The sequence below is a fragment of the Rana temporaria genome, chromosome 3 (genome assembly GCF_905171775.1).
Source record: "Rana temporaria chromosome 3, aRanTem1.1, whole genome shotgun sequence".
Taxonomy (NCBI): Eukaryota; Metazoa; Chordata; class Amphibia; order Anura; family Ranidae; genus Rana; species Rana temporaria.
In genome coordinates, this window is record NC_053491.1 from 448050441 (window position 1) to 448064122 (window position 13682).

At 41.6% G+C, this 13682-nt stretch overlaps 1 protein-coding gene across 1 annotated transcript in view; it reads right to left on the reverse strand.

The window, feature by feature from the left end:
* IL27RA (interleukin 27 receptor subunit alpha) overlaps window positions 1-13682 on the reverse strand; it is a 69786-nt gene that overhangs the window by 19588 nt on the left and 36516 nt on the right. The window contains exons 5-10 of the mRNA XM_040346594.1: window positions 13078-13232; window positions 8864-9017; window positions 7242-7309; window positions 5293-5485; window positions 5017-5205; window positions 2260-2361 (exon numbers count right to left, since the gene is read on the reverse strand). Coding sequence (XP_040202528.1) covers window positions 2260-2361; window positions 5017-5205; window positions 5293-5485; window positions 7242-7309; window positions 8864-9017; window positions 13078-13232 — 861 coding nt within the window. The remainder of the gene's footprint in view (window positions 1-2259; window positions 2362-5016; window positions 5206-5292; window positions 5486-7241; window positions 7310-8863; window positions 9018-13077; window positions 13233-13682) is intronic.

Genomic DNA, 13682 nt, shown 5'->3' on the forward strand with positions numbered 1-13682 from the left:
ATGTGAATGGGCCCTTGACCACTAACCACAGGCTTGCTGGCCCTTTAAGAGGTTCCCAATCATGTGATTGACATCCCATATTACCGGTTATTGTGAGTGATCAGGAGCCTTTGGTGACCACTTGGCCACAGTGCTGGGGGGTGCCATGTGAGCATATGTCCCCAGCACAGAAAAACTGGAAAGACAAAAATTTCTCCTAAACCAAGGAGAATCAGCACAAGGGACACATCATACTATATGTAAGGTATGTCCCTTGTGTTGCTTTTTATGCTTGTAATTTATGCTAAACTTTAGTGTTATGTTATTAATCTGCAATAAGCATGCAGCAAACAAAATCAGGACTCCTGATGCACAAACTGTGAATCAGACAGTACTGAGGACTCATTGCATCCATTAACGCACGTGGGTTGTGTTGTGGTGCGTTGCGTTCTTTTGTAAAGTATTGTAATGTGTTGTGCATGCACTTTATATGCATTGTGGCTGTTTTTTGTTTTTTGTTGCCTTGCAGTGTTTTGCTTTAATGAGCGTTTGTATGCATTTGAACGCATTGCATAGCGCTGAATGCTGTACTCTTTTTTCATGGCTGGGCAAATGCAAAGAAACGAAACGCGCTGGGTTGAACTGCATTAATAGGGAACCATTATTTTTTGGTTGCCATGCTTTGGGAATGCGCTCACAAACATACCTCAGCACATCATGTGTGAACAGTGGCGGTGCGTCCATACAGGGCGCAGAAGCTCCACCCCCTCTCCCCTGCACCTGTCAATCACCAATGAATCTATCTATTGTCGCTGCTGTCGCCCCCTATTCAGGTGTCTGGCCCCTTGTCGGGCATCTAAATTAGAGGAGCGTTTTTTTTTGGAAGCGCTCTAATAGGTGTCCTGATTAGAGCCATGTGCCTAATAGGCTTTCAAATTGTTAAACAGTGGGCGCAATGCTGTGCGTTCGCTGTTTACACAGTGTTGTGTTAGGGAAGCGAATTATGCCGCGTACACACGATCGGTTAAACTGATGAGAATGGTCTGATGGACCATTTTCATCGGTCAAAACCGATCGTGTGTGAGCGCCATAGGTTATTTAACCATCGGTTAAAAAAAAAGCCAACTTGTTTTAAATGTAACCGATATATTCCTAACCGATAGAACAAAACCGATCGTCAGTAGGCACGACCATCGGTTAAAAATCCACGCATGTTCAGAATCAAGTCGACGCATGCTTGGAAGCATTGAACTTCGTTTTTTTCAGCACGTCGTTGTGTTTTATGTCACCGCGTTCTGAAACGATCGTTTTTTTAACCGATGGTGTGTAGGCACGACGGACCATCAGTCAGCTTCATCAGTTAACCAATGAAAACGGTCCATTGGTCCGTTCTCATCAGATGGACTGATCGTGTGTACGCGGGATAAATCGCTTCACTAACACTGACCCGCCTCTCAGCCAATCAGGTGCTCAGGTCTGGTTACCCTGTCACCCGATTGGCTGAATCGACAGGCGCGGAAGCCTAGGCGTCCAATCATACCAGAGGACAGGAAGAGGCTGGGAGAAGACATCGAGGACTCGGAGCATGGAGTACAGCGCCAAGACAGGTAAGTGCCGGGCGGGGGGGCCACACTGGCAGCATTTGATGGGGCACAGTAGCGGCAATTGATGGGGCACACTGGCGGCAATTGATGGGGCACACTGGCGGCAATTGATGGGGCACACTGGCGGCAATTGATAGGGCACACTGGCAGCAATTGATAGGGCACACTGGCAGCAATTGATGGGGCACAGTGGTGGCAATTGATAAGCAAACTGGCAGAAATTGATGGGTACAGTAGCTGCGTTTGATGGCACAGTGGCGGTAATTTATGGGTACAGTGGCTGCGCTTGATGTGTTTTTTTTTTCAGTTTGTTTGCCCCACCCCAATAATTTTGAGCACCAGCCGCCACTGGGTGTGAATATACCCTGAAGCCACAGGATCTGCAGGACTGCTAGGTAAACTGCATTATTAGAAGCAGAGGTCAGCGATCGCAGCCCACATGTATTTCTCATGGCAGATTTACTTTAAGACTCAATGCTGGGAATCCTGCATAAGCCCAGATGTAAATGGTTCTCTTTGGGCAATCCTGCAAGTGTGCTTTCACTCTGTTATACTTTATAATAAAAAAAAACTACATATGAGTGATACCAAAAGCACTCGGGGAGGTCGGTCAGTTTGATAACGTTTTTGCCTATAATGTACGCTGATTAATCTCTCCTCCAAGATGTTTGCTCACCTTCCTCTCGGGCATAGGCTTCGATAGAAAGGAAATTGGCATAGCAGTCGTTATACAGGGCATGGATGGCAATGTGGTAGAGAACACCGGGTGAGAATTCACCTGTAGAGTGAAATAAATGAATTTACTGATAATATATAAAAGGAAATTATGAGAACGTATCACAGAAACATATCATATGAGGGGCATGAGGTCTCTGTAAGCCTGTCGTGATCTGTCCGGGGGATGTCCTTGTCAGATGGAGTTTGCTGGTGTAGGGCTTCCTTTAGTTTAATCCAATCAGTGATTCACAAATGTTTTATCTTGCTGAAGATTTACTTAGAGATCTATGATCTGATCTGCTGGGAATCTCCCAATTCTGGAATCCAGGCAATCATAATTTGGAGCATGCGCACTGGGATACTTTCACGGACGGCGCATGCGCCGTTCGTTCGAAGCGTCATTTACGTGAGGTCACGATTCATTTACATAAAACACGCTCCACCTCTTCCACATTTGAATTAGGCGGGCTTACGCCGGCCAATTTACGCTACGCGAGCAAGTGCTTTGTGAATACTGCACTTGCCCATCTAAATTGCGGCGGCGTAAATAACATACGCTACGCCCGCAGAAAGTTAAGCCGCCGTACGTGAATCTAGCCATATGTGTGCAAAAGTATACCAAAGCATCGGCCAATTCACTGATTCAATCAATCTGATTATTATTGGTTTGAATGTTCTCTTGTCCTTTTCTGCTGTGTCTGGACCTGGGTGTGTTAGGGCTTAAAAGGGATCGATGCAACCTTTACAATGAAAGTTGAATTACCCCAGGATAATTGCAAAGGTTTTTTACACGGCCAAGTGGAGGAAAAAATTTAAAGAAAGGTAATAGAAAGAATAAGAAGTGAATGGGAAGAGAAGCAAAAGAAATGGGAAGGAAAGAAAAATAAATGAAGGTAAAGGGAAAGAGGAGAAGAGAAATGAAAGGAAAGGGGAAATGAAAGAAAAAGAAATGAATTGGAAGAGAAAGGGAAAGTAGGAAAATAAAAGAAATGATCGTAAGACAGAGGGAAAGGGGAAGGAAAGGGGGAAAGCGAAAAGAAAAGGAAAATGAACGGAAATGAAGGGAAATGAAATGGGAAATGAAATAAAAAAAAAAAAAGGAAAAAGAAAATAAAAAAAAATGAATTGGAAGAGAAAGGAAAAGTAGGAAAGGAAAAGAAATGAGCGGAAGACAGAGGGAAAGGGGAAGCAAAAAGAAAAGGAAAATGGAAGGAAATTAAATAGGAAATTAAAGAAAAGAGAAAGGGAAAGAGGAGGAGAGAAGGGAAAAGAAAAGGAAAATGAAGAACAAAACAATGAAGCGGAAGTGAAAGGAAGAGAATGGAAAGGAAATGGGTAATGAAGGAAAAAGAAAGTGGAAGAGAAAGGGAGAAGGGGAAGAGAAAGAGAAAATAGGAAAAGAAAGGAAAAGAAATGAAGCGGAAGACAGAGGGAAAGGTGAAGGAAAAGGGGAAGCAAAAAGAAAAGGAAAATTAATGGAAATGAAGGCACATTAAATGGGAAAATAAATAAAAAAGAAAAGGGAAAAAGAAAGGGAAAGGAAATGGGAAATGAAAGAAAAATAAATGAATTGGAAGAGAAAGGGAAAATGGGAAAGGAAAAGAAATGAGTGGAAGACAGAGGGAAAGGGAAGGGAAAACTAAAAGGAAAATTAAAGGACATGAAATAGGAAATTAAAGAAAAGGGAAAAAGGGGAAGAGAAGGAAAAAGACAAGGCAAATGAAGAACAAAGAAATGAAGCGGAAGGGAAAGGAAGAGAAGGGAAAGGAAATGGGTAATGAAGGAAAAAAAGAGGGAAAATAGGAAAAGAAAAGAAATGAAGAGGAAGACAGAGGGAAAGGGGAAGGAAAAAGAAAAGGAAAATTAAAGGAAATTCAATGGGAAATGAAAGAAAAGGGGAAAAAGAAAGGGAAAGGAAATGGGAAATGAATGAAAAATAAATTAATTTGAAGAGAAAGGGAAAGTGGGAACGGAAAATAAATGAGCGGAAGACAGAGGGAAAGAGGAAGCAAAAAGAAAAGGAAAACAAATGGAAATTAAATGGGAAATTAAAGAAAAGAGAAAGGGCAGAAGGGAAGAAAATGGGAAAGAAAAGGCAAATGAAGAACAAAGACATGAAGCGGAAGGGAAAGGAAGACAAGGGAAGGGAAATGGGTAATGAAGGGGCAAAAAAGGGAAAGGGGGAAAAGAAAGGAAAATAAAATAAATTAAAAGGAAGACAGAGGGAAAGGGGAAGAAAAGAGGAAGCGAAAAGAAAAAGGGAAATGAAAGGAAAAGAAGGGAAATTAAATGGGAAATTAAAGAAAAAAGAAAAGAAGGGAAAGAGAAAGGGAGAAGGGAATTGAAAATAACTAGAAATGAATGGAAGTGGAAATAAAATAAAATAAAATAAAATAAAAGGAAAATAAATGAAAAGGAAAGAAAACAAAAAGAAAACAAATTGAGGGGTAGGGAAAGGTGAAAGGGAAATAGAAAGAAGGGAGGAAAGGAAAGGGAAAAATGAAAGAATGGAGGAAAGTAAAGGAGAAAGGAAAGGAAAGGGAAGAATAAGGATAGTAGGAAGGAAGGTTGAAACCTCTTGAGTCTGACTGAACAACAAAACTATTTGAACATGGCAACTAAATAATTTGGACATGGAAATTTAGGGCAAAGGTCAGTGTTTGTGCCGTGGTCAGACCATTGATTGAAGAGCATCAAGATTTGTATTACCCCTTACCTGGTAGTACTAATTTCTGATGGGCTATCTGACTTCTGGTCCAGTCCATCTCTGAGCTGTTGTCTTTTCTCCACTCCACCGTGTAATTTACAGGAGAGCCATAATGCATCAACTCTTTCCACCCGACTGCAATGCGTCCTGAAGGGTCACCCCAGGCTTTGGCATCAACGTTTTCCTTGTTTGCAGCTACTGTAAGGATACGTCAAAGTAATAGCAGTTAGACCGGATAGAATTCAAATGTTAAATATTCTTTACGATGGGACACCATCAGGTTACCTGAACACAGGGGGATAACACAGCTTTGTGGTCCATGTCCCATGGAATTCCTGGCACTGACACACACGTGAGTAGACTGAGCAGGCAATGATATGTTACAACATGGCTCCTCAATGGATTGATGTGTATTGTTATTGTTGTAGGTCACATTGTAACTAAGGATTTTACCCCTGGCAGAGTGATGGTTCAATGGCTGCAAACACAGACAGAATAAACCGCTATCAATATAAATGACTTTTTAGTTCACTTATAAACTGGAACACAAAGCAGCAAACAAAATCCATCAGTGGAATGCTAAAGCTGAAAATACTGCATCCATAGCGAAGCCAGAAAATCCACAAGTCTTACAGCATCTATTGCAGACAGATTTAAAAAGCCTCTCATAAGGCTTCTGGATGACACTGAGGTCTATCAAAGTGATCCCTGTAATTTCTTCCTCAAACACCCCTTGTAAGTGTATACAGCTCGGGGAGAGAGTAGTTGGACTACTACAAGGATTCTGCTACAATGTCAGCCAGATAAAGCACTGCGTAAACTGTTGGCGCTATACAAATCCTGTATAATAATAATAATAATAATAATAATAATAATAAAAAACAAGAAGAATCCTAAGATAAATCATAGTCGTGAATAGACTTTGATCTATAGCAGTGGTTCTCAACCTGGGGGTCAAATGATGATTTGCCAGGGGTCACCAAATCCTGGGCTGTTCCTGAAGCCCACACCGCCCTCCCAGCCTTTTTGCCCACTCAGCCTCTTTGCAACCGCCCATTCAGTTCGCGGCATGGCTGGGGGGCAGAGACTAGAGGTCAGCTGACAGGTGAGAAATGTGAAGTGGGAGGGGCTGAAGGAGACCCTATCTCCTGATTTCGGCAAAGGTGTCACTGCTACGAGACACCACATAGGGGTTTTAATATTGTACAAGTAGAAAGGAACTCAGGGAGCTCTACATTTTCATGGGTTATGGGTGCAAATTACTTGTCTTGCCTTGGGTGCTGACAACCCATGCTATGAAAATAATTTTACTGTTAGGGGTCCCCACAACCTGGGAAATTTTATCAAGGGGTCACGACACTAGAAAGGTTGAGAACCACTGATCTTTAGAAAGGATTAAATGAAGAATGTTCACGTTTGATTGTCCAACCTTTTTACCTGTATACCTTTTTAAGGTGAACTTGATACAAACATTAGCAACTGACATCTTCATTAAAAAAATGACCCATCAAAGCAACTGATCCATAAACATAGGAGGCGGAAATATAGTTAAATCTGAACCTTTCCTGTAAAAGTTAGGCATACCCCCACCCTTACTATCCATCAAGTCTCTTTGTTGGTCCTTTAATATGATGGGTGGAATTGCTGGCCTATAGAGAAGGGGACACGGGCAATCGCAATTTCATAGGTAAAGCTAAGCTATTGATATACTTTCACATACCTGCATCTACTCATCAACTGAACATAAATTTATTTCTGTCAATTACATTTTTCACCATATAATCAGTTTAAATTGCCCAGGTATGTGATAGTTTTACCATAGGCAGACTTTATTTTACTGATCTGCCTATATACAATCCTGGCAGAACAGGATTATTTTACTAGAACTGCAAATCATCTTAACCACTAGCCGACCAGCCGCCGCAGTTATACAGCGGCAGGTCGGCTCGGCTGCTCGGCTGCGCGAAATCATGTAGCTATACGTCGTTTCGCATTCCAGCCATTAGGGGCGCAAGCGTGCCCGATCACCGCTGGGCACCCGCGAGCAACTATTTATACTTTATTTCTTGAAAGTGGGTGTGTAAATTGGGGCAACCTAGTAAGTGCATTACTTTGCCCAATGGCCCATGATGCTTTTAAGACAGCCCTGCCTCCTACCCGTTATTATTTCTGCTCACCCCTAGGTCTACCTCTGTTTCTTGTGCTGAACCTACAAACCTCCCAAGCAGTCATACCTTCCATGTCACATGCAAAGAGCTTTCCTGGTCAAAATGCCTCCAAACATCTGGTGCCCCATCAGGAACTATAGGGTAAGAAAAAGTGTCCAGAAAACAAGAATGAGAATGTATAAATTGTAAATAAATAAAACAAAATAAAAAACAATCTAAAAGACCTGAACCGTAGGCAGAAAACAAGAATGAGGATGTATAAATTGTAAATAAATAAAACAAAATTAAAAACAAACAATCTAAAAGACCTGAACCATAGGCAGAAAACAAGAATGAGAATGTATAAATTGTAAATAAATAAAACAAAATAAAAAACAATCTAAAAGACCTGAACCATAGGCAGAAAACAAGAATGAGAATGTATAAATTGTAAATAAATAAAACAAAATAAAAAACAATCTAAAAGACCTGAACCATAGGCAGAAAAGAATGAGAATGTATAAATTGTACATAAATAAAACAAAATAAAAAACAATCTAAAAGACCTGAACCATAGGCAGAAAACAAGAATGCGAATGTATAAATTGTAAATAAATAAAACAAAATAAAAAACAATCTAAAAGACCTGACCCATAGGCATGCGCACGGGGTGTGTCCTGGTGTGCCTGGTCACTCCTTAATCACTCAGTGAAGCGCAGGTTTCCCCTTCTGCCCAGCACACAAAATGTGGCGATGGGAGAGGAGGATGAGAGGGATGGTAATAGGACAGAGTTGAGGACACAAGAAGTAGAGATAAGGTGGGTACAGAAGAGACTGGCGGAACAGACTGAGGGACACAAGTAGTGGAGATAGGAGAGGAGAATCAGAGGAAGGGTAATGAACAGACTGAGGGACACAAGTAGTGGAGATAGGAGAGGAGAATCAGAGGAAGGGTAATGAACAGACTGAGGGACACAAGTAGTGGAGATAGGAGAGGAGAATCAGAGGAAGGGTAATGAACAGACTGGACTGAGGGACACTAGCAGTCTTTAATGTTGATTGGACTCTGGGCAAAAATTTTCCTGTGAGGTGAATGTACAGGGTAGTGTCGCTGCTTGGTTGTATTATAACTGGGTCCTTGTGTTTACTCCAACCGTTCTGATGATAGGTGCGTGGTAAGGTGTCGGGTGCCTGTGTGCGGTAGGCTTATATAAAAAAGCCTCCACTTGGGTTAGGTCCCCTTATAATGAGTATTGGTGATAGCACAAAAATATAAATCTAAAGTAAGTTAAGCCCTCCAGTGGACTTAAAGGAAAACAAATGGCGGTGTACAAGGCGTGTAAACCTGGGGCCAATTTGCCCTCTAAGTGTGTCAGTGAGGCTTTTGTTAGCGTGAAGAAATGTCAGCATAGATTTGCAATGGGTTCTATATTGCATCAGCACAAAATGAAACCATATACAGTAGCTGAAAAAACTGATATGACTGAAAAAACTGAAAGTAACCAGAAAATCAAACAGATATATATATATATATATATATATATATATATATATATATATATATATATATAAAATACCAATAGGTACAGATATACTTTATGTAGAAAATACATGCCGAAAAAGTTGGAAAATTGCAGGGAGAGAATGCCATTGGGCACACTGGTCTGATCTGCTAGGATGGTCTTAAGTGGGCAAGCCAAGTTCTTTACCTTCTTCTGGAGTGGTGAACACAGAACTTTCACTCCACAGACCTCTGTTTTTCTGCTGCTCATCTGGAATGTATCGGATCTGAAATTCATAGTCTGTGTAGGGCTCTAGGTCCATCATCTGATAAGAATTTTGTTCCAGGTCATCACTGTCCACCTAAACATTGTTAGGAGAGATGGCTTGGAATCAGAACAATATTCTGCATATTCTAATGATATACATTAAAAACCTCATAAGCAGGGGCCCTGCTATACGAAAACTCTATATAAAAGGCCCAAGGTTTGTGGCCATCAGACCATGTCTACAGGACCCTGTTGGACATCCCATTCCACAATCATGGGCATTAGCATTAGATATGTTCAATTTGTTTAGTTTCAAATTCGTTTTTTTCCGAATTTTTCAATTTCAGAATTTTCAGATTTCTGAAATTTCGAATTTCAGAATTTCCGAATTTTCGTATTTCCGAATTTTTCAATTTCAGAATTTTCAGATTTCGGAAATGTCAAATTTCAGAATTTCAGAATTTTCGTATTTCAGAATTTTTCTATTTCAGAATTTTCAGATTTCTGAAATTTCGAATTTCAGAATTTCAGAATTTTCGTATTTCAGAATTTTTCAATGTCAGAATTTTCAGATTTCGGAAATGTCAAATTTCCGAAATTTTAGAATTTTCGTATTTCCGAAATTTCAGAATTTTCGTATTTCCGAAATTTCAGTATTTTCGTATTTCCGAAATTTCAGAATTTTCGTATTTCCAAATTTCAGAATTTCTGATTTTTTGGAAATTCGGATATTAGATTTTCGAATTTTTGCAATTTCAAATTTCGAAATTCCGAAATCCCGTAATTCCAAAATCTAAAATTTGAAAATCAGAAATTTACGAATTCCGAATTTTTTGAATTTCTGAAAATTCTTTTTTTTCGTATTAATTCGGATTTCGAAAATTCCAAATTTCAAAAATTCCAATTTTCGAAATTCCGAAATCCCGTAATTCCAAAATCTAAAATTCGAAAATCAGAAATTTACGAATTCCGAATTTTTTGAATTTCTGAAAATTCGTTTTTTTCGTTTTCGTTTTAATTCGTTTTTTTTCTTTTTTCGGAAATTAAAAAAAAAAATTGTTTTATTCGTTCGGTGCTTTTTCGGAAATTCGAAAATTCGGAATTCCAAAAATTCGGAATTTTAGAGTTTCCGAATTTTAGAATTTCCCGAATTTCCGAAAAAAAACAGAAAAAAATGTTTTTTTTTCAAATTTCCGAAAAAAGCAAAAAAACTAGTAAAAACAAAAATTAAAAATTTTTTTTTTTCAAATTTCCTGAATTTCCAAAAAAAGCAAAAAATCGAATAAAACGAAAACAACAAATTTTTCGGCAGTGCACATGTCTAATTTACCACTAAAAAAAAGCCTCCACCCCTCTGGGAAGGCTTTCCACAAGATTGTTTTTGCCTATTTAGCCAAAAGAGCATTTGTGATGTCCGGTAATGATGTTGGATGAGAAGACCTGGGCTTGTAATAGATGTTCCAACTCATCAGAAAGTTGTTCAGTAGAGTTAAATGTGTGTTGCGATCACCGTTTACATATGCATGTGGGAGTAACATATTTGCGTGGAAGGACGGTGGTATGGGAGCACTTTAAAAAAACGTTTTTATTATTAATATTATATATTTTTTATTATAACAATTTTTGGGGGATTTATTTTATTGCCATTACAAGGGATGAACAACATCCCTTGTGACAGCAAGGCCCGTTACAGATCCGCTCCGGTCTATTAGACCCCAAATTTCTCCTCTAGCCTCCCATGCAGCCAATCTGACAGAGAACGGCTGCTTTCCTGGCCGCTGGTGGCCGGGTAAACAAAGAGGCAGAAACGGAAGTGACAACATAACTCTTCGACCCCAGTTCCCGGGGTTTCAGAGAGAGAGAGAGAGGAATGATGTGTGTCTATGGGAATGTTTGACCATTCTTCTAGAAGCACATTTGTGAGGTCAGGCACTGATGTTGGACGAGAAGGCCTGGCTTAAGTCTCCGCTCTAATTCATCCCAAAGGTGTTCTATCGGGTTGACGTCAGGACTCTGTGCAGGCCAGTCAAGTTCCTCCACCCCAAACTCGCTCATCCATGTCTGTATGGACCTTGCTTTGTACACTGGTCCAAATTATTTGGTGGAGGGGGGATTATGGTGGGGGGTTGTTTTTCAGGGTGTGGGCTTGGCCCCTTAGTTCCAGTGAAGGGAATTCTTAAGGCGTCAGAATACCAAGAAATTTTGGACAATTTCATGTTCCTAACTTTGTGGGAACAGTTTAGGGATGGCCCTTTCTTGTTCCAACATGACTGCCCACCAGTGCACAAAGTAAGTTTCATAAAGACATGGATGAGTGAGTTTGGGGTGGAGGAACTTGACTGGTCCTGACCTCAACCTGATAGAACACCTTTGGGATGAATTAGAGCAGAGACTGTGAGCCAGGCCTTCTCATCCAACATCAGTCCCTGACCTCACAAATGCTCTTCTTGAAGAATAGTCTAACATTCCCATAGACACTCCTAAACCTTGTGGACGGCCTTCTCAGAAGAGTTGAAGCTGTTATAGCTGCAAAGAGTGGGCAAGTTCAATGTTGAACCCTACAGACTAAGACTGGGATGCCATTAAAATGTATGGGGCAGATCCACAAAGCGAGTACGCCGGCGTATCTACTGATACACCGGCGTACTTTCAAATTTCCCGCGTCGTATCTTTGGTTTGAATCCTCAAAACAAGATACGACGGCTTCTGGGTTATATCCGACAGTGTACGTCTTCGTACGCCTTCGGATCTAAGATGCAATTCTTCGGCGTCCGCTGGGTGGTGTTCCCCTCGTTTTCCGCGTCGGGTATGCAAATTAGCTATTTCCGACGATCCACGAACGTACGAGCGGCCGTCGCATTCTTTTACGTCGTCTCTAGTCGGCTTTTTTCGGCGTATAGTTACAGCTGCTGTTTGGTGGCGTACGCAATGTTAAGTATGGCCGTTGTTCCCGCGTATAATTTAAAAAAAAAAATTTTGTTTGCGTAAGTTGTCCGTGAATCGGGCTGGACGTAATTTACGTCCACGTCAAAACAATGACGTCCTTGCTAAGTAATTTAGCGCAATGCACGGCGGTAAATTTAGGGACGGCGCATGCGCAGTTCGTTCGGCGCGGGGACGCGCTTCATTTAAATGAAACACGCCCCCCTACTCGCCGATTTGAATTAGGCGCCGTAACGCCGCAAGAGATACACTACGCCGCCGTAACTTACGGCGCAAATTCTTCCAGGATTCAAGCCAAAAAAAGTAAGTTACGGCGGCGTAGCGTATCTCAGATACACTGCGCCGGGGCAGATCTTTGCAAATTTTTCCAGCGTGCATTGCTCCAAATGACGTCGCAAGGACGTCATTGGTTTCGACGTTAACGTAAATTACGTCCGTCCGTATTCGCGAACGACTTACGCAAACAACGTAAAAAATTCTGCCCTGGGTGGTCGTTCGTTTCTGAATCGGCGTAAATGCTCATTTGCATATTCGACGCGTAAAAGATACGGAAGCGCCGGTGTAAGTCACTTTCACCTGTCGGATCTTAGGCATATCTATGCGTAACTGATTCTCTGAATCAGGCGCATAGATACGATGGCCGGACTCAGAAATACGACGGCGTATCAGGAGATACGCCATCGTATCTTCTTTCTGAATCCGGCCCAGTAGCTATAGTAATTGTAGCTGCTGACTTAAAGCGGCTGTTCACCCGAAAAACTATTTTTAACATTAGATTGATGCTCATTTTGGGAAGCAGAATCGGGTGTTTATTTTTTAAATCAATGCAGTACTTACCGTTTTAGAGAGCGATCTTCTACGCCGCTTCCGGGTATGGTCTTCGGGACTGGGCGTTCCTATTTGATTGACAGGCTTCCGACGGTCGCATACATCGCGTCACGAGTAGCCGAAAGAAGCCGAACATCGGTGTGGCTCTATACGGCGCCTGCGCACCAACGTTCGGCTACTTTCGGAAAATCGTGACGCGATGTATGCGACCGTCGGAAGCCTGTCAATCAAATAGGAACGCCCAGTCCCGAAGACCATACCCGGAAGCAGCGGAGAAGATCGCTCTCTAAAACGGTAAGTACTTGTTGCAAACCTGAACCACAAAGCACGGTCCACAAATTGCCCGTCTCACAAATTGTCAGCGTTATCATACATACACCTACCGTAATCCAGTCATTGGCTCCCAGGGTGCGATACCTCAATTCTACCCTTGGGGGGTGGGAGAAATCCATTGTGTCTTTCCATGTTATTTCCACAACCAGCGTGTCCTCTTCTTCTTCATAGGTAGATAAATTGAGGATTGGAGCCCCAATGAACACTGACAAATAAAAAGGGGCTGTTAAAAGGTTGGTACAAAATCATAATAAATTACATTTTGAAAAAAAAAAAAATTTAAAACGTATGTCGGAAACAAGTTGTTTTATTAGGCAGGTATTTTCCTATAGTCAGCTATGCATGTAGAATGTGATGGCTAATTTAGACATGAGCCAATTAACCTACCTGCATGTCGGGGGCGTGTCCGGATGTGAACGAGGCAGGACGTGCTCTGTGAGAGCTCCGCACTACTCCTGTCCTACATCCGATATTTGGAGCATTTTGAGCCCGATTTCTGGGGATTGCACCCCCGATCCAGGTGGGGGAACGTCCGGACATGCGAAAGGGGGCGGCGAAACACGGCCATCAGACCCCAAAAAGCCAGCGCCAGACCCGCTCCTCACGTGGCGTGGACGAGGCCTCCGCCGCTGCCATCTTGCCTTCCCCTTCTTCC